Raw genomic sequence first — 23,217 nt, 5'->3', positions numbered from 1 at the left:
TGGCCTGTTTTTTTGGCCATTTTCCAGACTGTTTTTCAGGGAATTTTCAGGCCGTTTTTCGAGCCTTTTTTGTCCCCATAACCAGCTGGAAAACGGCCTGAAAAACAGCCCCCAAAGTGGCCAAAAACCAGGCATGCGCGCGCCAGCTAGCTGTTCTTCAGCTTTCCGGTGCTCCAGCGCACGCCCATGTGTTCTGGTTTGGGCACTCGGTGCTGAAAAGGTTCGCCATCCCTGGCCTATACCATTGATTTTGATTCTCGAAGCCAGCCGTGAAGCACACAAATGACAATAAGGTGACTGCAGGGACACTTCAACAGTCTGTTTACTGGGCGACTTCAATGCTATAGTTGACCCGAAACGGGACTATAAAAGTGGAAAGAAGAGAAAAGGAGCTAGGAGAACTTTGCCAAGGTCATTCTTCCAAATGGCTGAAGAACTAAATTTGTTTGATGTATGGAGAGAAAGATATCCAGAGGCTAAGCAATATACCTTCTACTCGAACCGACACGAATCCTGGTCAAGGATAGATATGGTCTGGCTGCCGATGGAGTTAATCTCAGAAGTGAAGGAGATAGATATAGAACCCAATCTATGGGCTGACCACAATCCCATGAGGATTATTTGGAAGAAACAAAAGGGCAGTTACCGTTGGTCACTCAATAGGTCAATTCTAAAAGACCAGGAATATATTAATAGAGTCAACCAAGAATTAAGATTCTTCTTTAAAGAAAATGGACCAGGAGACACATCCATACAAAACCTATGGGATACGACTAAGACATTTATAAGAGGGGTCACAATATCAGCTACAGCCAGGAAGAAAAAAACTGAGAATCTAAAAATAAGAGAGCTGAAAGAAAGGTATAGAAATTTAGAGAGTGAATTACAAAAGAAACCGCAGAACAGAAGTATAAAAGGAAATATGGAACTGATTAAACATGAATTGGCTATATTTGAAAAAGCAAAATTGGCACAATCTATAAAAAAAGCAAAACAATACTTCTTTGAGAATGCAAATAAACCGGGGCGATGGCTATCCTATAGGCTGAGGAAGCAAAAACAAGAGAACTGGATCAATAAACTACAAGATGAAAAAGGCGAGATTTGCTACCAACTAGAGGAAAAGAAAAAGATTATCCAAGAGTTTTATGATCAATTATATAAAGAAAACCGAGACTATACAAAGGAAGGAATATTACAGTATTTGGAAAAGTCAGATCTGCCAAAGGTACCAGAGGAGATTAAGGACATGTTCAATGAAGACATTAAAACATCAGAGATAACCGAGGCCATACAAAGACAAAGGAATAATAAAGCTGCAGGGCCGGATGGGTTGCCAGCGGAAATTTATAAAGAATTCCAAGATATACTTGTCCCAACGTTGCTAGAAGTCTACAACGCTGTGTTGAAAGAGGCGAAGACACCGTTGTCATGGACGGAGGCTAACATTGTACTATTACCTAAGGCGGATACAGACCAGGTGCTTATACAAAACTACAGACCAATATCACTGCTAAATGCAGATTATAAAATCTTTGCCTCAATAATAGCAGAAAGGCTGAAAAAATTCTTACATCGTTCATCCATACAGACCAAAACGGATTCCTCCCCAGAAGACAAATTAAAAACAATATGAGAATTATGTTGGACATTCTTGAATATTATGAAGTGCACAATGATAAACAGGTTGCACTAATCTTTCTCGATGCCCAAAAGGCATTTGATAATGTCAACTGGGAATTTTTGCACCAACAATTAGAATATATGGATTGTGGGGACAAATTTATAAACACGATCAGAGCAATTTATACAAACCAAAAAGCCAAAATAATAATCAATGGTGAACTAACACAAAGTATTGTAATCCAGAAGGGTACAAGACAAGGTTGCCCCCTATCCCCCCTGTTGTTTATACTAACCCTAGAAGTACTAGCCAGGAATATACGTAAAGAGGTACAGATAAAGGGACTAGAAATTAAAAAGGAGCAATTTAAATTACAGGCCTTTGCGGACGATTTAGTGTTTGTGCTAGAAGATCCTATGGAATCTGGTACAAAACTCATTGAGAAACTGATAGAGTATGGGAAAATAGCGGGTCTGAAGATAAATATGACAAAGACCAAAATGCTGACTAAAAATATGAAATCAAAAGCAAAAGAGGAGTTAACGAAGAAATTGGGTATCCAAATTGTCAAAAAAGTCAAATATCTTGGTATACATTTATCTGCGAGGTGTGTGACCATCAAAGAAGACAACTATACCAATCTGATTAGTAAAACTAAGAAGGACCTAGAAAGATGGAAAAACCTACAACTGTCCCTGATGGGCAGGATTGCAGTTATAAAAATGAATATACTACCCAAATTTCTTTTCCTATTTCAGAACATACCCATTAAATTAGAAAAAGGTATCTTTAAAGATTTGAATCAATTGGTTTCGAAATTTATCTGGCAGGGAAGAAAACCAAGAATAAAACTAAAGGCTATGCAAGACACTAAGGAAAAGGGAGGATTTGGTGTACCAGATTGGGAACTCTACTATACTGCGGCTATATTAACATGGCTAAGGGAATGGATAATGCTGAGAAATAAAAGATTACTCAAATTGGAAGGTCATGACCTCCAAGCAGGCTGGCATGCCTTCCTCTGATATGAAAAAGGATCTGCACACAAATATTTTAGTAGACATTACATTAGACAATCTCTGTTAATCATATGGAATAAAATTAAACATGACCACTATACTAAAATACCTATTTGGCTATCTACGATGGAAGCATACATACACCCAAATTTAATTAACATGGAAACTATAGTCACATATAAAGAGCTATTGAACAGGCAGGGGGAGATCAAAACTAGAGCAGAATTGACATCACAAGGAATACAAGTAGAATGGTGGTCTTATTTACAGATACAATCAAGGTATGCACAGGATAGGAAGAACGAAGGTATTGCCAAAGACTACACAATATTAGATAAACTGTTGATACAGACAGAAAACAGACTGACCAAAGTGCTGTATAGATTTTTGTTGGAATATAAACTAGAGGAAGAACATGTCAAAGAAAACATGGTCGCCTGTTAGAAGGTCGCAAGAGGGGATCACTTGACCCCGGGACACTGCAAACGTCATATATATGAGTCAGTTGCCAAGCATCCGAATTCTGATCACGTGACCATAGGGATTTCTGCAACAGTCATAAGTGCGAAAACTGGTCATAAGTTACTTTTTCCAGTGCTGCTGTAACTTCAAACAGTCACTAAATGAACTATGGTAAATCAACTTATAACAGTACGCCAAGGATGCGGTCAGATTTTCCCCACCCAAATGAAAGCTCAAGTCCCTGCCCAGCACCCACATGTCCACCACACGGCCCAATCAGGAACCGTCCCAACTGGAGATGCCTCCCAGTCACACCCTTTCAGGTGCAGGGCAAGATGTCCTTGACTCTCTGAGAAAGGAATGTTATTTTGAATATATATCTCCCATCCACAGCATTGAATGTGGCAGGCCTGAAGGCCCAATGCAAAAGATGGCTTGCTTCAGAGGTGGGTTCAGACCGGTTCAGCCGAGAAGGTAGTAACTCGGCCGGCCACACCCCCGAACCAGTTCTATCGGCGGCACTGTAGTCACCGCCATCTTGGTTTTTGCTTCTGCACATGCACAGAAGCATTTATTTACCTAATGTGCATGCATGTCCCTGAATGAACCAGCAGTAGAAGAAGCCGGAACCAATCCCTGGCTTGCATCCAGGTCTGACAGATGTCATATATATAGTATGTCAGGGGTGTCCAAACTTGGCAACTTTAAGACTTGTGGACTTCAACTCCCAGAATTCCCCAGCCAACTGGCTGGGGAATTCTGGGAGTTGAAGTCCACAAGTCTTAAAGTTGCCAAGTTAGGACACCCTGTAGTATGTAATACTCCTGGCCTCCTATTTTCCCCACAACAACCATGTGGTGTAGGTTCACTTGAGAGCAAGTGATTGGCCCAAAGACACTCAGTTGGCTTTCATTTATTACTCCTTCTTTTCATTTTCTCTGCCTTGTTTAACTTCTTGTAGCCTTAACTGAACTTTGATAATAACAATACATTTGATTGATTTCTTGATCCTTTTCAAGCAAGAGGAAGATTGGAATCCGGTGGGGAAATGTTCAGGGAAAATATAGAAATTAGCCACTTCCTTTTTTTTTTTTGGTAAGTTTTTTATTTTTCAATATCTGTGCAACATCCTTCCATAAATTATAATGCATTATACAATTAAATCTTGTAAATCTCTTCATTTCCGTCTTACAATACAATACAATACAATACAATACAATACAATACAATACAATACAATACAATACAATACAATAGCAGAGTTGGAAGGGACCTTGGAGGTCTTCTAGTCCAACCCCCTGCCTAGGCAGGAAACCCGATACCGTTCCAGACAAATGGCTATCCAACATCTTCTTAAAGACTTCCAGTGATGGGGCATTCACAACTTCTGGAGGCAAGCTGTTCCACTGATTAATTGTTCTAACTGTCAGGAAGTTTCTCCTCAGTTCTAAGTTGCTTCTCTCCTTGATTAGTTTCCACCCATTGCTTCTTGTTCTGCCCTCAGGTGCCTTGGAGAATAGTTTGACTCCCTCTTCTTTCTGGCAGCCCTTGAGATATTGGAACACTGCTATCATGTCTCCCCTAGTCCTTCTTTTCAACAAACTAGAGATACCCAGTTCTTAACATACTTTCTAGTACTGTGATGGCAAACCTATGGCACAACCCATGGAACTTCCAGTTGGCCCATTGGGCCTGTTTTTCATCCTCTCCAGGCTCAGGAGGCTTTCCTGAAGCTTGGGGAGGGGAAAAACGTCTTCCCTTGGCCGTTTTCGCTCTCCCCAGGCTTCAGGAAAGCCACCGGAGCCTGAGGAGGGCAACCCCCCCCCATGCTGGTGTGGGGCGTGCATGCATGAGGGGGGCGCACATGCACAAGTGGGGGGGCATGTGCGCGCGCAGACAAATTTGGCACACCTTTAGAAAAAGGTTAGCCATCTGTATTCTAGTATATCTTCTAATATATATATATATATATATATGTATGTATGTATGTATGTATGTATGTATGTATGTATATGTATTTGTGTTACAACCCCTGGTATGACTAAATATGGGAGGAAGGTCACTACTCCCTCTTTCTGTCCTTCGGCTTATCACAAAGACCATGCAGGCAGAAAACCATATTTTTATTTTTACTGTTGCCTTTTTATATTTGTGTTGTAATTGTACTGATAAATAAATAAAGGGAGACTAGGATAGATCTATTTCGAGCTAATTAGCTCTCATCAGCTAGCCATACCCTTACCGGGTTCTAATCCCAGTAAGGGTATGGCTAGCTGATGAGAGCTAATTAGCTCGAAATAGATCTATCCTAGTCTCCCTTTATTTATCAGTACAATTACAACACACACACACACACACACACACACATATATATACAACAATAACATTGATTATAGTTATTTTCATCCTATTCATGCTAACAATGATCATTTTATTCTTCTCTCTATCTTAATACATGTTCTATTCTTCTTATTTTCTTCTTCTTTTATTTTATTAGCCACTTCCTAAGGAAATAGACGCCTTCCTCTCATATACTCCCGTTTGCATACAGAGGAAGCCCAGAAATCTCCACAGCCAGACAATGAAGGTCGTGTGCAAAATCCAGCCCATTGAACTTTTCACCCTCTGAGGATTCTAGCAATGCCGCTTCCAAGAAACGGTGTGATTTCAATTCTGAGGCTGCTAGAAACAAAGCGCTTTCTTCTCATTTGAATATTTGCAGGGCTTTTTTTTTTTTTTTTTTTTGTCTCCAAGCAGAACTTGGGAACTTGGGGCTAAGGGAGTTGACAAAAGTTGAGTTAGATAGTGCTTAACGTACAACCCCAATGGACCCCAAAATTTCCATTGCTACGCAAGGCAGTTGCTAAGTGAGCTGTGCTTCATTTTATGACCCTTTTTTGCCACAGTTGTTAAATGAATCGCTGCCGTTGTTAAGCAAATCTTTTTGAAAGCCATCTGGGAAGGTCACAAATTGGGACCTCATAATCCTGGGATACTGCAACTGTCACAAATACATGCCAGTTGCCGAGCGCCCAAATTCGGATCGCACGATCTGCAATAGGAGTACGTACTGTATATAAATAGTGGTAGTCCTCGACTTACGACCACAATTGAGCCCCAAATTTCTATTGCTAAGAGCCTTAGTAAGACTGCACCTGGAATCCTGCATCCAGTTTTGGTCACCACATTACAAAAAAGATACTGAGACTTTGGAAAAAGTGCAAAGAAGAGCAACTAGGATGATTAAAAGCCTGGAGGCTAAAACATATGAAGAATTGTTGCGGGGTTTGGGTTTGGCTAGTCTAGAGGAAAAGAAGGACTAGGGGGGAACATGATAGTGGTATTCCAGTATTGGAGAGGCTGCCACAAAGAAGACGGGGTTAAGTTATTTTCCAAAGCGTCAAAGGGCAGGACAAGAAACAATGGATGGAAACTAATCAAGGAGAGAAACAGCCTGGAATTAAGGAGAAACTTCCTAACAGTGAGGACAATTAACCAGTGGAACAGCTTTGCCTCCAGAGGTTGTGGGTGCTTCATCACTGGAGGTTTTTAAGGAGAGATTGAACAGCCACTTGTCTGAAATGGTATAGGGCAGCGATGGCGAACCTTTTTTGGCTCGCGTGCCACAAGTGGGGGGAGCGCAGGGGGGGTCGGGTGCGGGCGTGCCGCACCCATAATGCAATGCGTGATCCCCTCAAGTGTGCATGCGCGCACTACAGGTGCTCCCCCCATTTTTACATGCTTTTTTCGCCCTCCCCAGGCTCCAGAGGCTTTATAGGAGCCTGGGGAGGGCAAAAAGAGCCTTCCCCTCCCCGGAGGCTTCAGGGACTGTCCGGAGGCTTCCCTGAAGCCTTAGGAATGCTTAAAATGAGCCTCTGAGCAAACCGGAAGTCACTTCCGGTTTGCTCGGAGGATCATTTTGAGCGTTCCGAAGGCTTCAGGGAAGCCTCCGGACGATCCCTGAAGCCTCCGGAGGGCCTCGAGGGGGGGAGGCTCTTTTCGCCCTCCTCAGGCTCCTATAAAGCCTCTGGAGCCTGGGGAGGGCGAAAAATGGCTTTAAAAAAGAGTGAACTCAGCTGGCCAGAGTGTGCATACGTGCTGGCCAGCTGACAGGGCAGCGCCTCGCGTGCCCTGACAAATGGCTCTGCGTGCCGCCTGTGGCACGCGTGCCATAGGTTCGCCATCACTGGTATAGGGTCTCTGCTTGAGCAGGGGGCTGAACTAGAAGACCCCCCAAGGTCCCTTCCAACTCTATTCTGATTCTGATTTCCCCTCTGGGTCCACAAGTGTAATGCAGCTCACTTAATAAATTTCTCACTTAACAACATAAATTTTGGGGTCAATTGTGGTTGCAAGTTGAGGACTGCCTGTATTATGTAAAAGTAAACCGTTGAGGTTTGATGTTATTTTATTCTAACCAAAGGAAGTCAGAACTCAATGCCTTTTTTTTCTCTCCCCACACTTTTCCCTTCCCTTTTCCCTCCCCTCTCTTTCCTACTATTTTCTTTAGTATTTCTTTATCTTGGAGTATTAATACATAAACAAAAACTCTGGTTAGAAGAATAAGTAATGTGCAGTTGATCGAGGAAGGCCACTGAAGGGAACTGCAAACAAAGCTTAAGCAATATATATATTCACACACGCAAACACACACACACACGCTGGCCTTGGCCTTGATGACACGAACAGTTAAAAAAAACCAAATTTCTTTATGTAAATAAACTTAGGATATTCCTGGCTGTGGGAGCAGCCAGTTATGACATAAGAATAAGGCTTTCTCTTTCCTTCTCTTTTCTGCAGTGGCAGAACTGAAGTCACACAGTTTCCAAGAAATGCAGGCATTCAGAGTTATCAGAAAGTATTTAAGAGAACATTGATGTAAAATATTTTTACCCGGTGTATACTAATATTGTTTAATTGTGCATGTGTCGGATGGAAACCGCTGCATTAATATTTTTGGTACCTCTTTGCCTTCACTAGCCACATGAAGAGAAGAGAATAGTTGGAAGGGACCTTGGAGGTCATCTAATCCAACCCCCTGCTTAGGCAGGATACCCTACACCACTTCAGACAAATGGATATCCAATCTCTTCTTAAAAACTTCCAGCATTGGAGCATTTACAACTTTTTGAGGCAAGTTGTTCCACTGATTCATTGTTCTGTCAGGAAATTTCTCCTTAGTTCTAAGTTGCTCCTCTCCTTGATAAGTTTCCACCCATTGCTTCTTGTTCTACTCTCAGGTGCCTTGGAGAATAGTTTGACTCCCTCTTCTTTGTGGCAACCCCTGAGATATTGGAACACTGCTATCATGTCTCCCCTAGTCCTTTTTTCTATTAAACTAGACATACCCAGTTCCTGCAACCGTTCTTCATATGTTTTAGTCTCCAGTCCCCTAATCATCTTTGTTGCTCTTCTCTGCACTCTTTCTAGAGTCTCCACATCTTTTCTACATCGTGGCGACCAGAACTGAATGCAGTGTTCCAAGCGTTGCCTTACCAAGGCATTATAAAGTGGTATTAACACTTCACGTGATCTTGATTCTATCCCTCTGTTATGATACACCCTAGTACTCAATCCTATTTTTTTATGAATGCAACTCTCAATCCAGTTGATCCTTATTAGAGGTAGTCCTCAATTTACAACAGTTCATTTAGTGACCACCTGAAGTTACAGCAACAGTGAAAAAAAAGTGACTTAAGACCATTTTTCACACTTACAACTGTTATGGTATGCCCAGGGTTGCGTGATCAAGATTTGCATGCTTGGCAACGGACTCAAATTTATAATCCCCTTTGGCAACTTTCTGGCAAGTAAAGTCAATGGGGAAGTCAAACTCACTTAACAACCAGGTTACTAACTCAACAACTGCAGTGATTCACTTAACAACTGTTGTAAGAAAGGTAGTAAAAAGAGGAAAACATTTATTTAACAACTTTCTCATTTAGCAACAGAAATTTTGGCCTCAATTGTAAATCAAGGACAACCTTTATTTATATGCATTTTCTTAGTGAAGAATGTTGCATTTCTCTCTAAGAGATTCCTTCCTTCCTTCCTTCCTTCCTTCCTTCCTTCCTTCCTTCCTTCCTCTTTCTTTCTTTCTTTCTTTCTTTCTTTCTTTCTTTCTTTCTTTCTTTCTTTCTTTTTCTTCTCCCTCCTTTCCCTCATTCTCCTTTAGCCATCCATCTCAGCAAACAACTCTGCATGGCTCACAATTCAAATGTACAGGTGAAACTCGAAAAATTAGAATATCGTGCAAAAGTTCATTTATTTCAGTAACGCAACTTAAAAGGTGAAAGTAATATATGAGATAGACTCATTACATGCAAAGCAAGATAGTTCAAGCCGTGATTTGTCATAATTGTGATGATTATAGCTTACAACTCATGAAAAAATCCACAATCTTAGAAAATTAGAATATTGTGAAAAGGTGCAATATTCTAGCTCAAAGTGACCCACTTTAATCAGCTAATTAAGTTATAAGACCTGCAAAGGGTTCCTGAGCCTTTAAATGGTCTCTCAGTCTGGTTCAGTAGGAATCACAATCATGGGAAAGACTGATGACCTGACAGTTGTGCAGAAAACCATCATTGACACCCTCCATAAGGAGGGAAAGCCTCAAACGTTAATTGCAAAAGAAGTTGGATGTTCCCAAAATGCTGTATCAAAGCACATTCATAGAAAGTTATGTGGAAGGGAAAAGTGTGGAAGAAAAAGGTGCACAAGCAGCAGGGATTACCGCAGCCTGGAGAGGATTGTCAGGAAAAGGCCATTCAAAAGTGTTGGGGACTTTCACAAGGAGTGGACTGGGGCTGGAGTCAGTGCATCAAGAGCCACCACACACAGACAGTTCCTGAACATGGGCTTCAAATGTTGTACTCCTCTTGTCAAGCCACTCCTGAACAACTAACGTCATAAGCGTCTTACCTGGGCTAAAGAAAAACAGACCTGGTCTGTTGCTCAGTGGTCCAAAGTCCTCTTTTCTGATGAGAGCAACTTTTGCATCTCATTTGGAAACCATTTGGACCCAGAGTATGGAGGAAGAATGGAGAAGCACACACTGCAAGATGCTTGACGTCCAGTGTGAAGTTTCCACAGTCTGTGTTGATTTGGAGAGCCATGTCATCTGCTGGTGTTGATCCACTGTGCTTCATTAAGTCCAGGGTCAACGCAGCCGTCTACCAGGAGATTTTGGAGCACTTCATGTTTCCTTCCGCAGACGAGCTTTATGGGGAGGCTGACTTCATTTTCCAGCAGGACTTGGCACCTGCCCACACTGCCAAAAGCACCAAAACCTGGTTCAATGAGTGTGGGATTACTCTGCTTGATTGGCCAGCAAACTCGCCTGACCTGAACCCCATAGAGAATCTATGGGGCATTGCCAAGAGAAAGATGACAGACATGAGACCGAACAATGCAGAAGGGCTGAAGGCCACTATTGAAGCATCCTGGTCTTCCATAACACCTCAGCAGTGCCACAGGCTGATAGCTTCCATGCCACGCCGCATTGAGGCAGTAATTGCTGCAAAAGGGGCCCAAACCAAGTACTGAGTACATATGCATGCTTATACTTTTCAGAGGTCCGATATTGTTCTATGTACAATCTTTGTTTTATTTATTGCATGTAATACTCTAATTTTCTGAGATTGTGGATTTGAGGTTTTCATGAACTGTAAGCCATAACCATCACAATTATGACAAATCATGGCTTGAACTATCTTGCTTTGCATGTAATGAGTCTATATCATATATTGCTTTCACCTTTTAAGTTGCATTACTGAAATAAATGAACTTTTGCATGATATTCTAATTTTTTTAGTTTCACCTGTATATATATTACAATTAAAAGTATATATATTACAATTAAAACCTGTATATATATTACAATTAAAACCCCTACATACCAGGGTTTGTAACACAAATACATACAATTAAAAGCTTTATACATTTTAAAACAATAAACATATTTAAAAACCATTAAAACAACACAAAACATTAAAGCACTTCTATGTTCTGCCTTTTCTCCTACCCTCTCAAGTTGGTTTTGAAACTTGGAATCTGCTTTAGAACTTTACCCATCCTATTGTGTATCATCTGCAAATTTACGCAGCATGCACCATTCCCCCCCAAGTCATTATTTAAAAAATAAAGGACTGAGTCTAGCAGCATCCTTCCTAATCCCTCTCTCCAATTTGATGGGGGTGGGGGATTGCCAATCACTTAGCTAAACTGGAGCAGAAAAAAGTGCAGGAAACTGACCTGGTCCTTGCCAGAAATGTATGTGAAAGATTCAGAGGAGAGGGGGAGGAGGGAGGGAGGGAAGGAAGGAACAGAATATTATGATATGGGGGAAATGGTGGTTGGAGGAAAGAAACAAGGGTCAATGAAAGAAGCCAATAAAGCTCAAAAGTAGAAGTTAAGGAGGATTACTATGTATATATGCACTCAAGAGAGTTTCAACTTATTAGAGGCAATCACCCAATATATCAGATAGATAAGTAAAATAAGAGGGTTATAAATGGTGAGACTCAAAACGAAATATATTAGAAGGGGAAATAACGTAAGGAGAATTGTACCAATTTGAAACTGCTATAAGAAGGAACATGAAGTTTCAATGTATTGTGTCAATGTAGTTGATGTCTAAATTTTGTTTTTGTGCATTTTGTATGTTTGAAAAGAAAGAAAAAAAGAAAGAAAGAAAGAAAGAAAGAAAAAGAAAGAAAGAAAGAAAGAAAGAAAGAAAGAAAGAAAGAAACTAACTCTCCATTTGGAGGTCCAGAGATGTATTTATAAAACCAGAAACTGTTTTGATTTGAAAGAAAGAGAGAGAGAAGGAAAGAAAAATAAATAAATCTTGACACGACTCCCCATTTGGAGGTCCCGAGACATATTTATGTTTTGATTTGCAACGCCCTATTTTGAGAGAGGATGGAAAGTTTCCATAAATGGCCTCAGGGGCTGCCTTGAAGCATCCGGGGGGTTGATTAGAGTTCTGGGTAGGAAAGCTGCCTTTAACTATCTGGGGCTGATCTCCGAAAACGCTTGATTTGCAGGAATCGCTACAAATATAGAAACTGAAACTAACAAGGCTGCATAAAAAGGCTTCGCGGCTGCTTGGACTTTCACATCGCAGACGCTCGCAGAGCGAATAGTCGGTTTTGACTCCTGTCCGGTGTGAACTTCAAAAGCAAAGTTTGCCGACGTGAGTCTCCCTTTCGGGGGGTGGAGTGTTGTTGTTTTCTTATGGTGGTCCTCACGGCTTCTTTTACAAACAGACGAGCGTCCAGAGGGGGTTGTGTCCGTTAAGGGAGCATAAAGCTCCCCCCTCATGGAGTGGAAAATGCAGAGTATCGCGGGGCAAAGCCAGAGATGGGCTGATTTTTCTGGTTATGGACGGTGCTCTCAGGGAAAGCCGTGAGGGGATGGAGGCAGAGTGTGAAGTGGAGGAGGGGGCGTCCTCACATGAAATGTGGGGAGGGAGACCCAGGAAGCCAGGATTCAGCTGCAAATCATATGCTACTGAGCTCCACCAGGTGATGTCAATATTCATATTTTCAGCAGTAGTTCAAAACCAGCTGAAAAAGCAGCGCTCAGAGCAAGGACGCTGAGAAAACAATTGTGTGTGTTCCGTTTGGAAGCAGATTGTGGTGAGAATGTATCATAATTTAAGCTTGTTTCTCTTCACCGTCCAACAAGGAGGCAATAAATCCCACCTGTGGATGCAATCTGTTATACTTCAACTCTTAACAGATTCCTGGGTGTCAGAATAGTCTCTTGAATCAACATCAGAAAGGAATGGAAGAGAGTTTCGAAGAAACAAGATTGCTCTTTTGCTTCTCTCCTTTATGCATTCATATACTTAACTATTTGTTTAGTAAATGTATAATAAGGCAAGTTTCTCTTGGGGGAGGGAGGAACTTACACTGAAAGAAGTAAAGTTGTTTCCAATTAATATACTGGAAAGCTTGAACTTATCTGGGAAAATATTTGGATGCACAGGTAGTTCTAAGCTTAATCCCAATTGAACCCAGAATGTCCATTGCTGAGTGAGATAATTATTGAGTTTTGCCCCATTTTATGAACTTTCTTCCCATGGTTCTGCAAGTGAGTCAATGCAGTTGTTAGTAACACTGTTGGTAAGTTTGAACACTGTTGTTCAAACATTGACTGTGAATAACTATGATTTCACGGTTTTGGCATGCTAGGCAAATAGAAAATATTACTTGTATATTGGTGTGCATTTTTTTCTTTATAATTTTTCTTTTTTTTCTTTTAGCTTTACTGTTTAGGTTTTTTTAGTCATATACTGTATTTTTCGGAGTATAAGGCCCACCTTTTTCCCTCAGAAAAGAGGGTGAAAGTCTGGGTGCATCTTATACACTGAATACAGCATTTTTGGCCTCCCAAAACCCTGTCCCCTTTGCAAAAATGGCCGTGCATAGCCTTTAGGAGGCTTCCAGAGTGCTCCTGGAGGCTGGGGAGGGAAAAAAATGACCAAAAAGCGGGCCGCTTTTTGCTTGTTTTTGGCCCTCCCTCCTCAGCCCCCAAGAACACTCTATGAACCTCCTAAAGGCTATTCATGCCCCTTTTTTTGGACAAAAAACAAGACCATTTTTGCGGGAAAAGGGCCATTTTTGGAAGGTCTTCAGAGTGCAAAAACTTTTTTTTTAATATGCCTCTTCAAAATCTTGGTGCATCTTATACTTTGAAAAATACGGGTAGCTGTTTTCAGTTATTGGATTGAAATATAAAAGTATAGTATTCATTCAAATACTGGTAAAACAACAACGTATCATAATAAACAACATTTAATTAATGTTTATTAAATTCATATTTGATTAATATTTTCTCTCCAGATGTGTTGAATGTTAATTCTGTAAATTTCTAATGAATGTGGCCATTGGGTTGACTTGGGAGCTATAATCCAACATTTCTGAGAGAAGCAAGCTAGGAACAGGTGAAACAAAAGTCCAGAACTGAATTTCTAAATCTAATTCATGAAAATGCAGCAAGTCACGCTAATTTTGCATTGTAGGAGATAAGCAGGCTGAGCCTAAGGGAGGAGCCAAGCGTTTCATGAGCCTTGAGCCCCTTCTGCCCACAAGAGATCTAAGTCCAGCCATCCTTGAATTCCATTCACCTTCATCTACCACCAATTTGCCTTAACCATTAGTAACTCAGATTCTTGTGGAGAGTGTTAGCATGCAATAAAATTGTGTCCGTTTCAACTGCCTCATCTCTTGATTTCCTATGCTTGACATGCAAATTTTTGAAAAGGAAATTGGCGTCAGTAAAAAAGTTATGACTGTGTTATCCTGGATGTGGCAAAGTCTTCTACAAACTGTAAGGTCCCTGGGATCTTTTCCAACCCAGGTATTCCAGAGACTACAATTTTGACCATTCAACCTTTCCCCTTTTTTTGTTTTTTGTTTTATCCAGGCCGAAATGGCTCTCCAGCCCAAAAGTGCACTTGCTGCACAAGCCGTAATGAACATCAGCAAAGCAGAGGAAGTCCGAAAAGAGACAGAACTGATGATGAAGCCCCATGCGAACTGGGAGGAGTACCTGATGCCTGGGCCCATCTCCATCGCCATCTTAGGGGAGCTGGCTTGCATTGCTGCAGGACAAGGAGACTTTGCCATCAGTCTTGCCCCACCCCAGGGAGGCTACAAATATATGAGGTATCCAGACTCCTTCCAGGCTTCCCTGATGCAGGTGAGCAACAGTGGTTGGCATGCCTTCAGCATTGCCCACAAGAATATGGACGGCATTCGGCTCCTTTCTATGAGCGTCCCTGAGCAAATCAAGATGATCATCAAGACCTTATTCCAGGATGACCTTACCTTGATAGATGCCTTGCTCCCTGGACAACTGTCCAGCCTGAAATCGATTGCAGACGAATGTTCTTCTTTAGCTAAGGCAGTTGACAATAAGTTCAATGACGTCATCTGTCTGATTGGGGAACTCTTGGAAGTGTGTACAAGTTCCAAATCGCAGTACGAACAAGGGCTGGCAGAAACCAAACGCGCCTTAGAAGACCTGAAACTAAGAAAGGCAGCAGCTGAAGGCGCTCAGGTGAAAGCAGAGGAATATTACAAGGAAATAAAGAACAGAGTGACCGAAACGTTTGACGATTATAGAAAAGCGGTCGATAGCATCCCTACCGGCTGGAATGCTGTAATTCTGGAATTCACTTCAACTATACGAGAAACCTTGACGGTGCCAATTGCCAATCTGGCATCCTTTCTCAGCTTTAAGGAAAAGAAGTTGCCTACTCTGATCCACTGCAGAAGTGAGGAAGACTGTGGAAGTGAGGATGACTTTATAGCCATGAACAATATCTGTGCCCTCTCAGCTCAAATGTTGGCATTGGTGGATGCTCTTAAAACTGTGGTGGATGATGAAGGTAACATTGACATGGATCTCCTTTACAATAAAAAACACAATGAAATCAAAACGGTGTGGACCAAAAAGAAATCTCAGCAGCTTTTAGCAAAAATTAGAAAAGAAAGAAAGTGCAGCATGAAAAATTTGGCAGTAAAAATATGTAATTGCATAATAGAAATTTCCAATATATTAATTGCAGCAGTAGAGTCAGGGGACATAAACAAGAAGAAACTGTTAAAGAAAATGGACGTTCTCTCAGATGATATCATTATTTTCGATAGCAGAAGCAAATCCTGTCACCGCACATCCCCTTTTGGTCCCATGGCGCCAAATATGGCCAAATCCCAGAAAAACGTGCAAGAAGAGTCGACGTCGGCAGTGAAAAACAGCGTTTTGAAAATAGAGCAAACTAAAGAAATGCTGAAGATGAGCCAAGAGGAATACCAGAAAAGTTTTGACAACTTAAAGCAGCAGAATCAGGATTTGCTGGATGTGCTCAGTGAAATGAGGAAATGTGAAACAAAGGAGATTGATTTTGAAAAAGCCAAACAGATGCTGATCAAAGGCCTGGATGCCATGGGAAGAGTGAAGGAGCAGTGGGAGAAAATGGTGCGTTTCTTCCAAATGATCTCCAGCCTCATTGACTCCTGTCTCAATAAACGCCTAACAGAATTTGTGAAATCCGCTGAAGATCTTCCCAAAATTCCGAATTACTCCCACAGAGACTTTGTTGTAGATATGATCTATAAGCAGGCCTTCAATGCCTCCAACATAGCTCACCTGGTGCACATGATATCCGAGACCTACACTGAGGTGTCGTCAAAGTACCTGATGGATAATGTTGGCAGCCTGAGTAGGCTGATTTCCATGGACCCTTCCAATCCCCAATTCCAAGTGGAGCGTATCAAACTAGCAGACAGCTGTGACAGTGCCCGACAAGCCATAGAGGACCTGGTCATTAAGCAAAAGAAAGAATTCGAAAATAATATCCATGCCAGAGTGGCAAAAATCAACTCTGAGCTGAAAGCTGTCTTGCCAGAAGTGCCCGAAGCAGAGAGAAAAGCTATTGAACATAATGTGCAAAAAGGAATGAGGGAAATCACCCAGGATGAAGCTGATCAATTTATGTAGGATTATCTTTCAACCCGTGAGGGAAATGGAGGCTGCCTAGGCTCTTCTCTATTGTTGTATTTCCCTCAGAGTAATAGAACATAAATTGGGCCATTCGGTCATATTGTATTTGGTAAAACTAGAAAACCAAGAAACAGCTAGAGATATTGTCTTCAGGAACCTTTCAACAATCATGTTGGCCAATCATTTCTGAGGTGGAGGCTCAGGTTAGCTTCTACTAAATACTTCTATTTTCATTTCTTCTTTATCCATCAGTTATCTCTTCTCTCATCTTCTATCAATTTTTGTGGACCGATACCTCTCCCTCTGCCTGTTCGATCTGCTAGCTGTTTTGTCTTCCCTACCATTCCTCTTTTTGGGGGGCCATTTCTAGTGGAGGAAAAGCTGAAGTGTGTCTTGTATGCTTCTCTTTTTACCATAATTTGTGTGTCTATGATACAGAAAAGGGTTACAGTATGTAGCTTGAAATCAATATTAAAAAGGTGTCCAATTTCATTCGTTGCTATTAATTCTGTTGTCATTGCAGGTTTCCCTCATTTTGATCAAGTATGAATCAATCAACCTCAATCTCCCTCCCTCCCCCCCCCTCCCTCTCTCTCACACACACACACCCATGTACACACATTAATGGGGGAATGAATAAAATGTCTATATTTTTCTTCTGGGATTGGCAATTTTAGGCCTGTATTTCTTTGGAGATGTTTATCAATTAACAGAATAACAGAGGGAGCTTGGAGGTCTTCTAGTCCAACCCCCTGCTGGGTCCAACTGCCTGATCTGTCATCTCTTACAGAGATGTTGCTTGGATTACTATGCCCACTGAAATATAAGGGATAAATATCTTCCTGGCTTCTTGAGTCCTTCTAACATCTTTTCATATTACTGTTGTCAGTACAGCCCGTGAATGGTTAGATTCTAACATAGCCACTCCTAATTTACTTTCTGCAAATAAACTTTTAAGATAGCAAATCTTAAGAACCAGGTTTTTATTTTATTTTACTTTTTTTGAGAAGGGATCCCTTTTCATCAAAACCAAATGGTAAAAATGCACCTTATGAAGAAAAGAGTGCCAGCTTAGAGAGATATTCTTCAAGTACTTTTAAATGGTAAGTTTCCAGGAAATCAAGAGAAAGAGGTTGACCAATCAGCCAGGATGAACAGAGTAATTAAATATTGAGTTTTGGGCTAGACGTTGCAAATAAGAATTTCTTTTATTTGGTTAATCATACTATCATTAACTGCTAATATACAATGTTTTTTTATATATATATTGTTGTAATCTTAAATCAGCTAAATAAGATTTTTTTTATCTTTTTGCCTTTGAGTTACTTTTACATTTTAATATTTGTCTGTTTTATTTGATTCATTAGAGTTTTTCTGCCACGTATAAGAACTATGTTAATCATCTGAAGTTATGCTAAACATTATACTAAACAGCCATCCTACATTACTTGCTTCTATGCTAGAAATAGTCAATAAATGTCTATTCTCTAAAATTGGCCTGGGTTTAATATCTTCTTGACATAACATACCATAACATTAGAGATCAAAACATAGCAGTTTCTAAATGTCTAAAGTAGGGGTCCTCACACTTTTTAAACAGGGAGCCAATTCATTATTCCTCATGATCAAGTATGAATCAACAGAGGGATAGAATCAAGAACATGTGAAGTGTTAATACCACTTTAGAGCACCTTGCTAAGGCCACACTTGGAATACTGCATCCAGTTTTGGTCACCACGGTGTAAAAAAATTGTTGAGATTCCAGAAAGAGTGCAGAGAAAAGCAACAAAGATGATTAGGGGACTGGAAGCTAAAATACATAAAGAACGGTTGTTGGAATTGGATATGTCTTGTTTGTTGAAAAGAAGGACTAGGGGTGACATGATAGCAGTGTTCCAGTATCTCAGGGGCTGCCACAAAGAAGAGGGAGTCAAAACTATTTTCCAAGGGACCTGAGGGTAGAACAAGAAGCAATGGGTGGAAACTAATCATGGAGAGAAGCAATTTAGAACTAATGAGAAATTTCCTGACAGTTAGAACAATTAATCAGTGGAACAACTTGCCTCCAGAAGTTGTAAATGTTCCAATACTGGAAGTTTTTAAGAAGATGTTGGATAACCATTTGACTGAAGTAGTGTAAGGTTTCCTTCCTAAGCTGGGGGTTAGACTAGAAGACCTCCAAGGTCCCTTCCAACTCTCCTATTCTATTCTATTCTATTCTATTCTATAGGAATCCTGGGAAATGAAAACAACACATCTTAGAGCGGTCAGGTTTGAGAAACATGGATCTAGCCCAGGGGTGTCCAAACTTGGGAACTTTAAGACTTGTGGACTTCAACTCCCAGAATTACCCAGCCAGCCATGCTGGCTGGGGAATTCTGGAAGTCGAAGTCCACAAGTCTTAAAGTTCCCAAGTTTGGACACCCCTGATCTAGCCAGTGGAATAATCAGAGTCCCTGTTGCATCTTTCTGCAGGAATTGCACAGAGACTGTGGCTTGATCAAGAATACTTTTTAGATGGTCCTCCTTGACTATTGAGTTAGAGTATTTCCTTCCCATCCCTAGGGGAAAACACTACTTTAACACTTGTATAGCTCAGGGAGTATTAGGGCTGCTCAGGGATATTTTGGGCTTTAGAGGAAAACAATCGTGAGAATGCCGCAGCAGAAAAAGAATGCTGGATTTCCTGTGAATGAAAAATGACTCTGAGAGTTGGAGGGCTAGAGAGGCCCCTAAGTCACTAACCGGCTTAGTACAGGAGTATATATCGGCCTTTCCCAATAGATGGCAGTCTTGCTCCACTTAATCTTAGCACATAAAGTGATCGGGAACCATGTCATGGCTCTACTACTTTAAACTTTATGCCCTTAGCTTAGAATATCCCAAAGGTGCTTTTTCAAGAGGCAACTGGACTTTTCTTTGAAGATGTTTTGCTTCTCATCCAAGAAGCTTCTTCAGCTCTGAAGATGAAAAAAAAAGGCACCTTTGGGACAACCATGACCTGGATGACTGAGAATCTCCATAGATATTGCCCTTACTAGAATAGACTAGAATAGTATAGAATGGAATAGAATAGAATAGAAGCTGGAAGGGACCCTGGAGGTCTTCTAGACCAGCCCCTTGCTCAAGCAGGAGAACTTTACAATATTGACCAAGAAGAGAAACAATATCAGGTGTCCTTTAAAGCAAATTGCTCGTTTTGTTTCGATAGAGGAAACAATACTAGCTCCAGACTGCAATTCTCTTCAGTGATATGATTCTAGGTCTCCTCGTCTGCTCTGGGAAACTAAGCAATGTTGGCTGGTAGTTATTGGGATAGGAGGCCACAAAGAGATCCAAGGGTGGACCGCTAAACTAGGAAGTTGGAAAAATATCCTCAAAGGAGGTGGTGACAAACCCAGTTAGCTACAGTTGCAAAAAAAGCCAGGTAGATATAACCATAGAGTCACCAGGAGCTGAATTCAGCTCAAACAAGGTTTTACTTCAGGCTGAAAGGAAAAGCACCCCAAGATAAATGTCATATTTTGGTAGTTTTGAGCACGTCTTTGTGCTGTCCACCTTTCTGCTTTAAATATGGGGAAGAGAGTCACCCGGCCTCTCTCGCAGGGCTGTTGTAAGATTTCAGCTCATGTTGAAATAGACAATGAAACAAAACAGATCAGACTCTACTATGGAGTTTTCCAACTTTATTGCACTGAATCTTTGGATCCCACAGAAAGGATTAAGGGCACGAAATAAATACATGAGCACACACACAGTTCATATAGATTTCTCATGCTAGTAAAATGGTTGGATGGAAAGAATATTGGGCTCCAACAGCTGAAAGAGCCTAATGGTTACTATGCTCTTGGTAGATACGTTCCAACAGCTCCATAAAATGTCATGCTTTTCTCTACTTCAGTTTTAGCACCTAAAGCTTTCGGTTTCCATGTGCTTCAACCTTCAAGCTATTTGCATCTAGACCAGTGGTGGGTTTCAAATTTTTTTAGAACCTCTTCTGTAGGTGTGGCCTGCTTTGTGGGAGTGACCTGCCAGCCATGTGACCGGGTGGGAGTGGCTTACCAGCCATGTGACTGAGTGGGCATGGCCAACTTGTAAAGTGTGGTGAAACTCACTTAACAAGGCTCTTGCTTAGCAACCAAAATGTTGGCTCAGAAACTCTGGCATTTGAAGTGTGCAAGTCTTAAAGCTGTCAAGTTACAAGACCCTTGTACCCCTAACCCTTTAGGGAAAAAACCCCAGGTGTGTTCAAACTTGACAGCTTTAAGACCTGTGGACTTCAACTCCCAGAATTCCTCCTCCAGTCATGTTGGTTCAGGAACTCTGGCATTGAAGTGTGCAAGTCTTAAAGCTGTCAAGTTACAAGACCCTTGTACCCCTAACCCTTTAGGGAAAAAAACCCAGGTGTGTTCAAACTTGACAGCTTTCAGACTTGTGGACTTCAACTCCCAGAATTCCTCCTCCAGTCATGTTGGCTCAGAAACTCTGGCATTTGAAGTGTGCAAGTCTTAAAGCTGTCAAGTTACAAGACCCTTGCACCTCTAAGCCTTTAGAAAAAAATACCCCAGAGGTGTTCAAACTTGACAGCTTTAAGACTTGTGGACTTCAACTCCCAGAATTCCTCCTCTCGTGTGGTTCTAAACGGCACGGTAGATTTTTGGAACCTCTTTTTTATTTTATTTATTTATTTATTATTCATATTTATAGACCGCCCCCTCTCCCGAAAGGGACTCGGGGCGGTGTACAGTCACTAAAATGCGTTATAAAATACATACATAAAACAGTTAAATAATTAAATACGTAGGTGGAGGAGGTTGCAAGACTGTATATAGAATAATAAATATAGTACATTAAAAGCTCTAATAACCCAGGAGTTAAAATATTACCCAAAATTACCCACTAAAATATATCCACCGGGAGGTAAAAACTAAGAATGTGCCAGGCCAGCTAATCGAAACAGGTGAGTCTTTAATTTTTGACGGAAGGAACGGAAGTCAGTGGTAGTTCTAATGTCGGGGGGGAGGTCATTCCAGAGGGTTGGGCCCATCACAGAGAAGGTCCTACCCCTAGGCGTCGCCCGCTGGCACTGCCTAGTGGACGGCACCAGTAGTAGTCCCTCCCTGTGAGAGCGGATTGGTCGTAGGGATGTGTGCGGGAGGATACGATCCCGCAGGTAACTGGGTCCTGTGCCATGGAGCGCTTTAAAGATGGTAATCAATACCTTGAAACGCACCCGAAAAACCACATCTAGCCAGTGCAGCTCGCGCAGGAGAGGTGTCACGTGGGAGTATCTTGAGCTCCCCATAATCACCCGCGCGGCTGCGTTCTGGACTAGCTGTAGTCTTTGGATGCGTCCCAAGGGAAGCCCCATGTAGAGGGCATTGCAGTAGTCCAGGCGAGACGTCACCAGCGCATGAGTGACCGTGCGTAGGGCATCCCGGTCCAGTAGGGGGCGCAATTGACGCACCAGGCGAACCTGGTGGAACGCCCCACTTGCCACGGCTGCCACATGGTCATCCATAGACAGCCGGGCATCTAGGAGGACGCCCAAATTGCGCGCCCGCTCCACAGGGGGGAGTTGTTCACCCCCTATGGCCAGCGATGGAGTTAGCTGGCTGAACCGGGGTGCCGGTAGCCACAGCCACTCAGTCTTGGAGGGGTTGAGTTTGAGTCTGTTGTCCCCCATCCAGACCCCGACGGCTTCCAAACACCGGGACATCACTTCGACAGCCTCGTTGGGGTGGTTTGGGGTTGAGATGTACAGCTGCGTATCATCAGCGTACAGATGGTATTCAACCCCAAAACCACGGATGATCTCCCCCAGCGGCTTCACATATGCGTTGAACAGGAGGGGCGAGAGGACCGACCCCTGCGGCACCCCACAAGAGGGGTGGCCTCAGGGTCGACCTCTGCCCCCCTGTCAACACACATTGCGTCCGGTCAGAGAAGTAGGAGCCGAACCACCGTAGAACGGTGCCTCCGACTCCCATCCCCCCCAGCCGGCGCAATAGGATACCATGGTCGATGGTATCGAAAGCCGCTGAGAGGTCTAATAGGACCAGGATAGAGGAACAACCTCTATCTCTGGCCCTCCAGAGATCATCAACCAACGCGACCAAGGCTGTCTCCATGCTGTGCCCGGGTCGGAAACCGGACTGGCGTAAGTCTAGATATTCGGATTCGTCGAGGTGTCGCGGAAATTGCTGCGCCACCACATTCTCAACAACCTTTGCCAAAAAGGGAAGGTTGGAGACTGGACGGTAATTAGCTAGTTCCGTTGGGTCCAGTGAAGGCTTCTTGAGCAGGGGCCTCACCACCGCCTCTTTCAAGGCGGTTGGCAAGGATCCCTCACCCAATGAAGTGTTCACCAGGCCCAGAAGCCAGCCTCGTGTCACCTCCCAGGATGCCAGTACCAGCCAGGAGGGACACGGGTCCATTGAACATGTGGTGGGTCGCAGCCATCCACGTAACCTGTCCAAATCCTCGGGGGCAACAGAGTCAAACTCCTCCCAGAGTGGTCTCACAAGACTCGCTGTTGACGGCTCGTCCGGTCCACTGAAGGGGGCCCATCCGCTCCGGATCTGAGCGACTTTG

At 42.3% G+C, this 23,217-nt stretch overlaps 1 protein-coding gene across 2 annotated transcripts; it reads left to right on the top strand.

Annotated features, from left to right (window-relative positions):
• The first annotated feature begins 12,102 nt into the window (after window positions 1-12,102).
• LOC309383622 (uncharacterized protein) lies at window positions 12,103-17,207 on the top strand. Of its 2 annotated transcripts, none has more exons than XM_081936401.1 (2): window positions 12,103-12,304; window positions 14,542-17,207. In XM_081936401.1, exon 2 carries the CDS (start codon window positions 14,548-14,550, stop codon window positions 16,618-16,620), a length of 2,073 nt encoding a protein of 690 aa, XP_081792527.1. In that variant the 5' UTR covers window positions 12,103-12,304; window positions 14,542-14,547; the 3' UTR covers window positions 16,621-17,207. The 2 variants fall into 2 exon arrangements, with proteins under 2 accessions (XP_081792527.1, XP_081792526.1); XM_081936400.1 differs by lacking the exon at window positions 12,103-12,304 and adding an exon at window positions 12,529-12,635.
• Window positions 17,208-23,217: the final 6,010 nt, after the last annotated feature.

The sequence above is a fragment of the Natrix helvetica genome (assembly GCF_964273705.1).
Source record: "Natrix helvetica genome assembly, chromosome: 1".
NCBI classification, from domain to species: domain Eukaryota; kingdom Metazoa; phylum Chordata; class Lepidosauria; order Squamata; family Natricidae; genus Natrix; species Natrix helvetica.
This window is presented reverse-complemented; position numbering and strand designations above follow the sequence as displayed.

What these genes read in the sequence shown, in the direction of transcription:
- LOC309383622 (XM_081936400.1), top strand. Translation starts at nt 12,570, where the DNA reads ATGTGGGGAGGGAGACCCAGGAAGCCAGGATTCAGCTGCAAATCATAT. An exon ending in ATGCTACTGAGCTCCACCAG is followed by an intron (nt 12,636 to 14,541) that starts GTGATGTCAATA and finishes TGTTTTATCCAG; the next exon opens with GCCGAAATGGCTCTCCAGCC.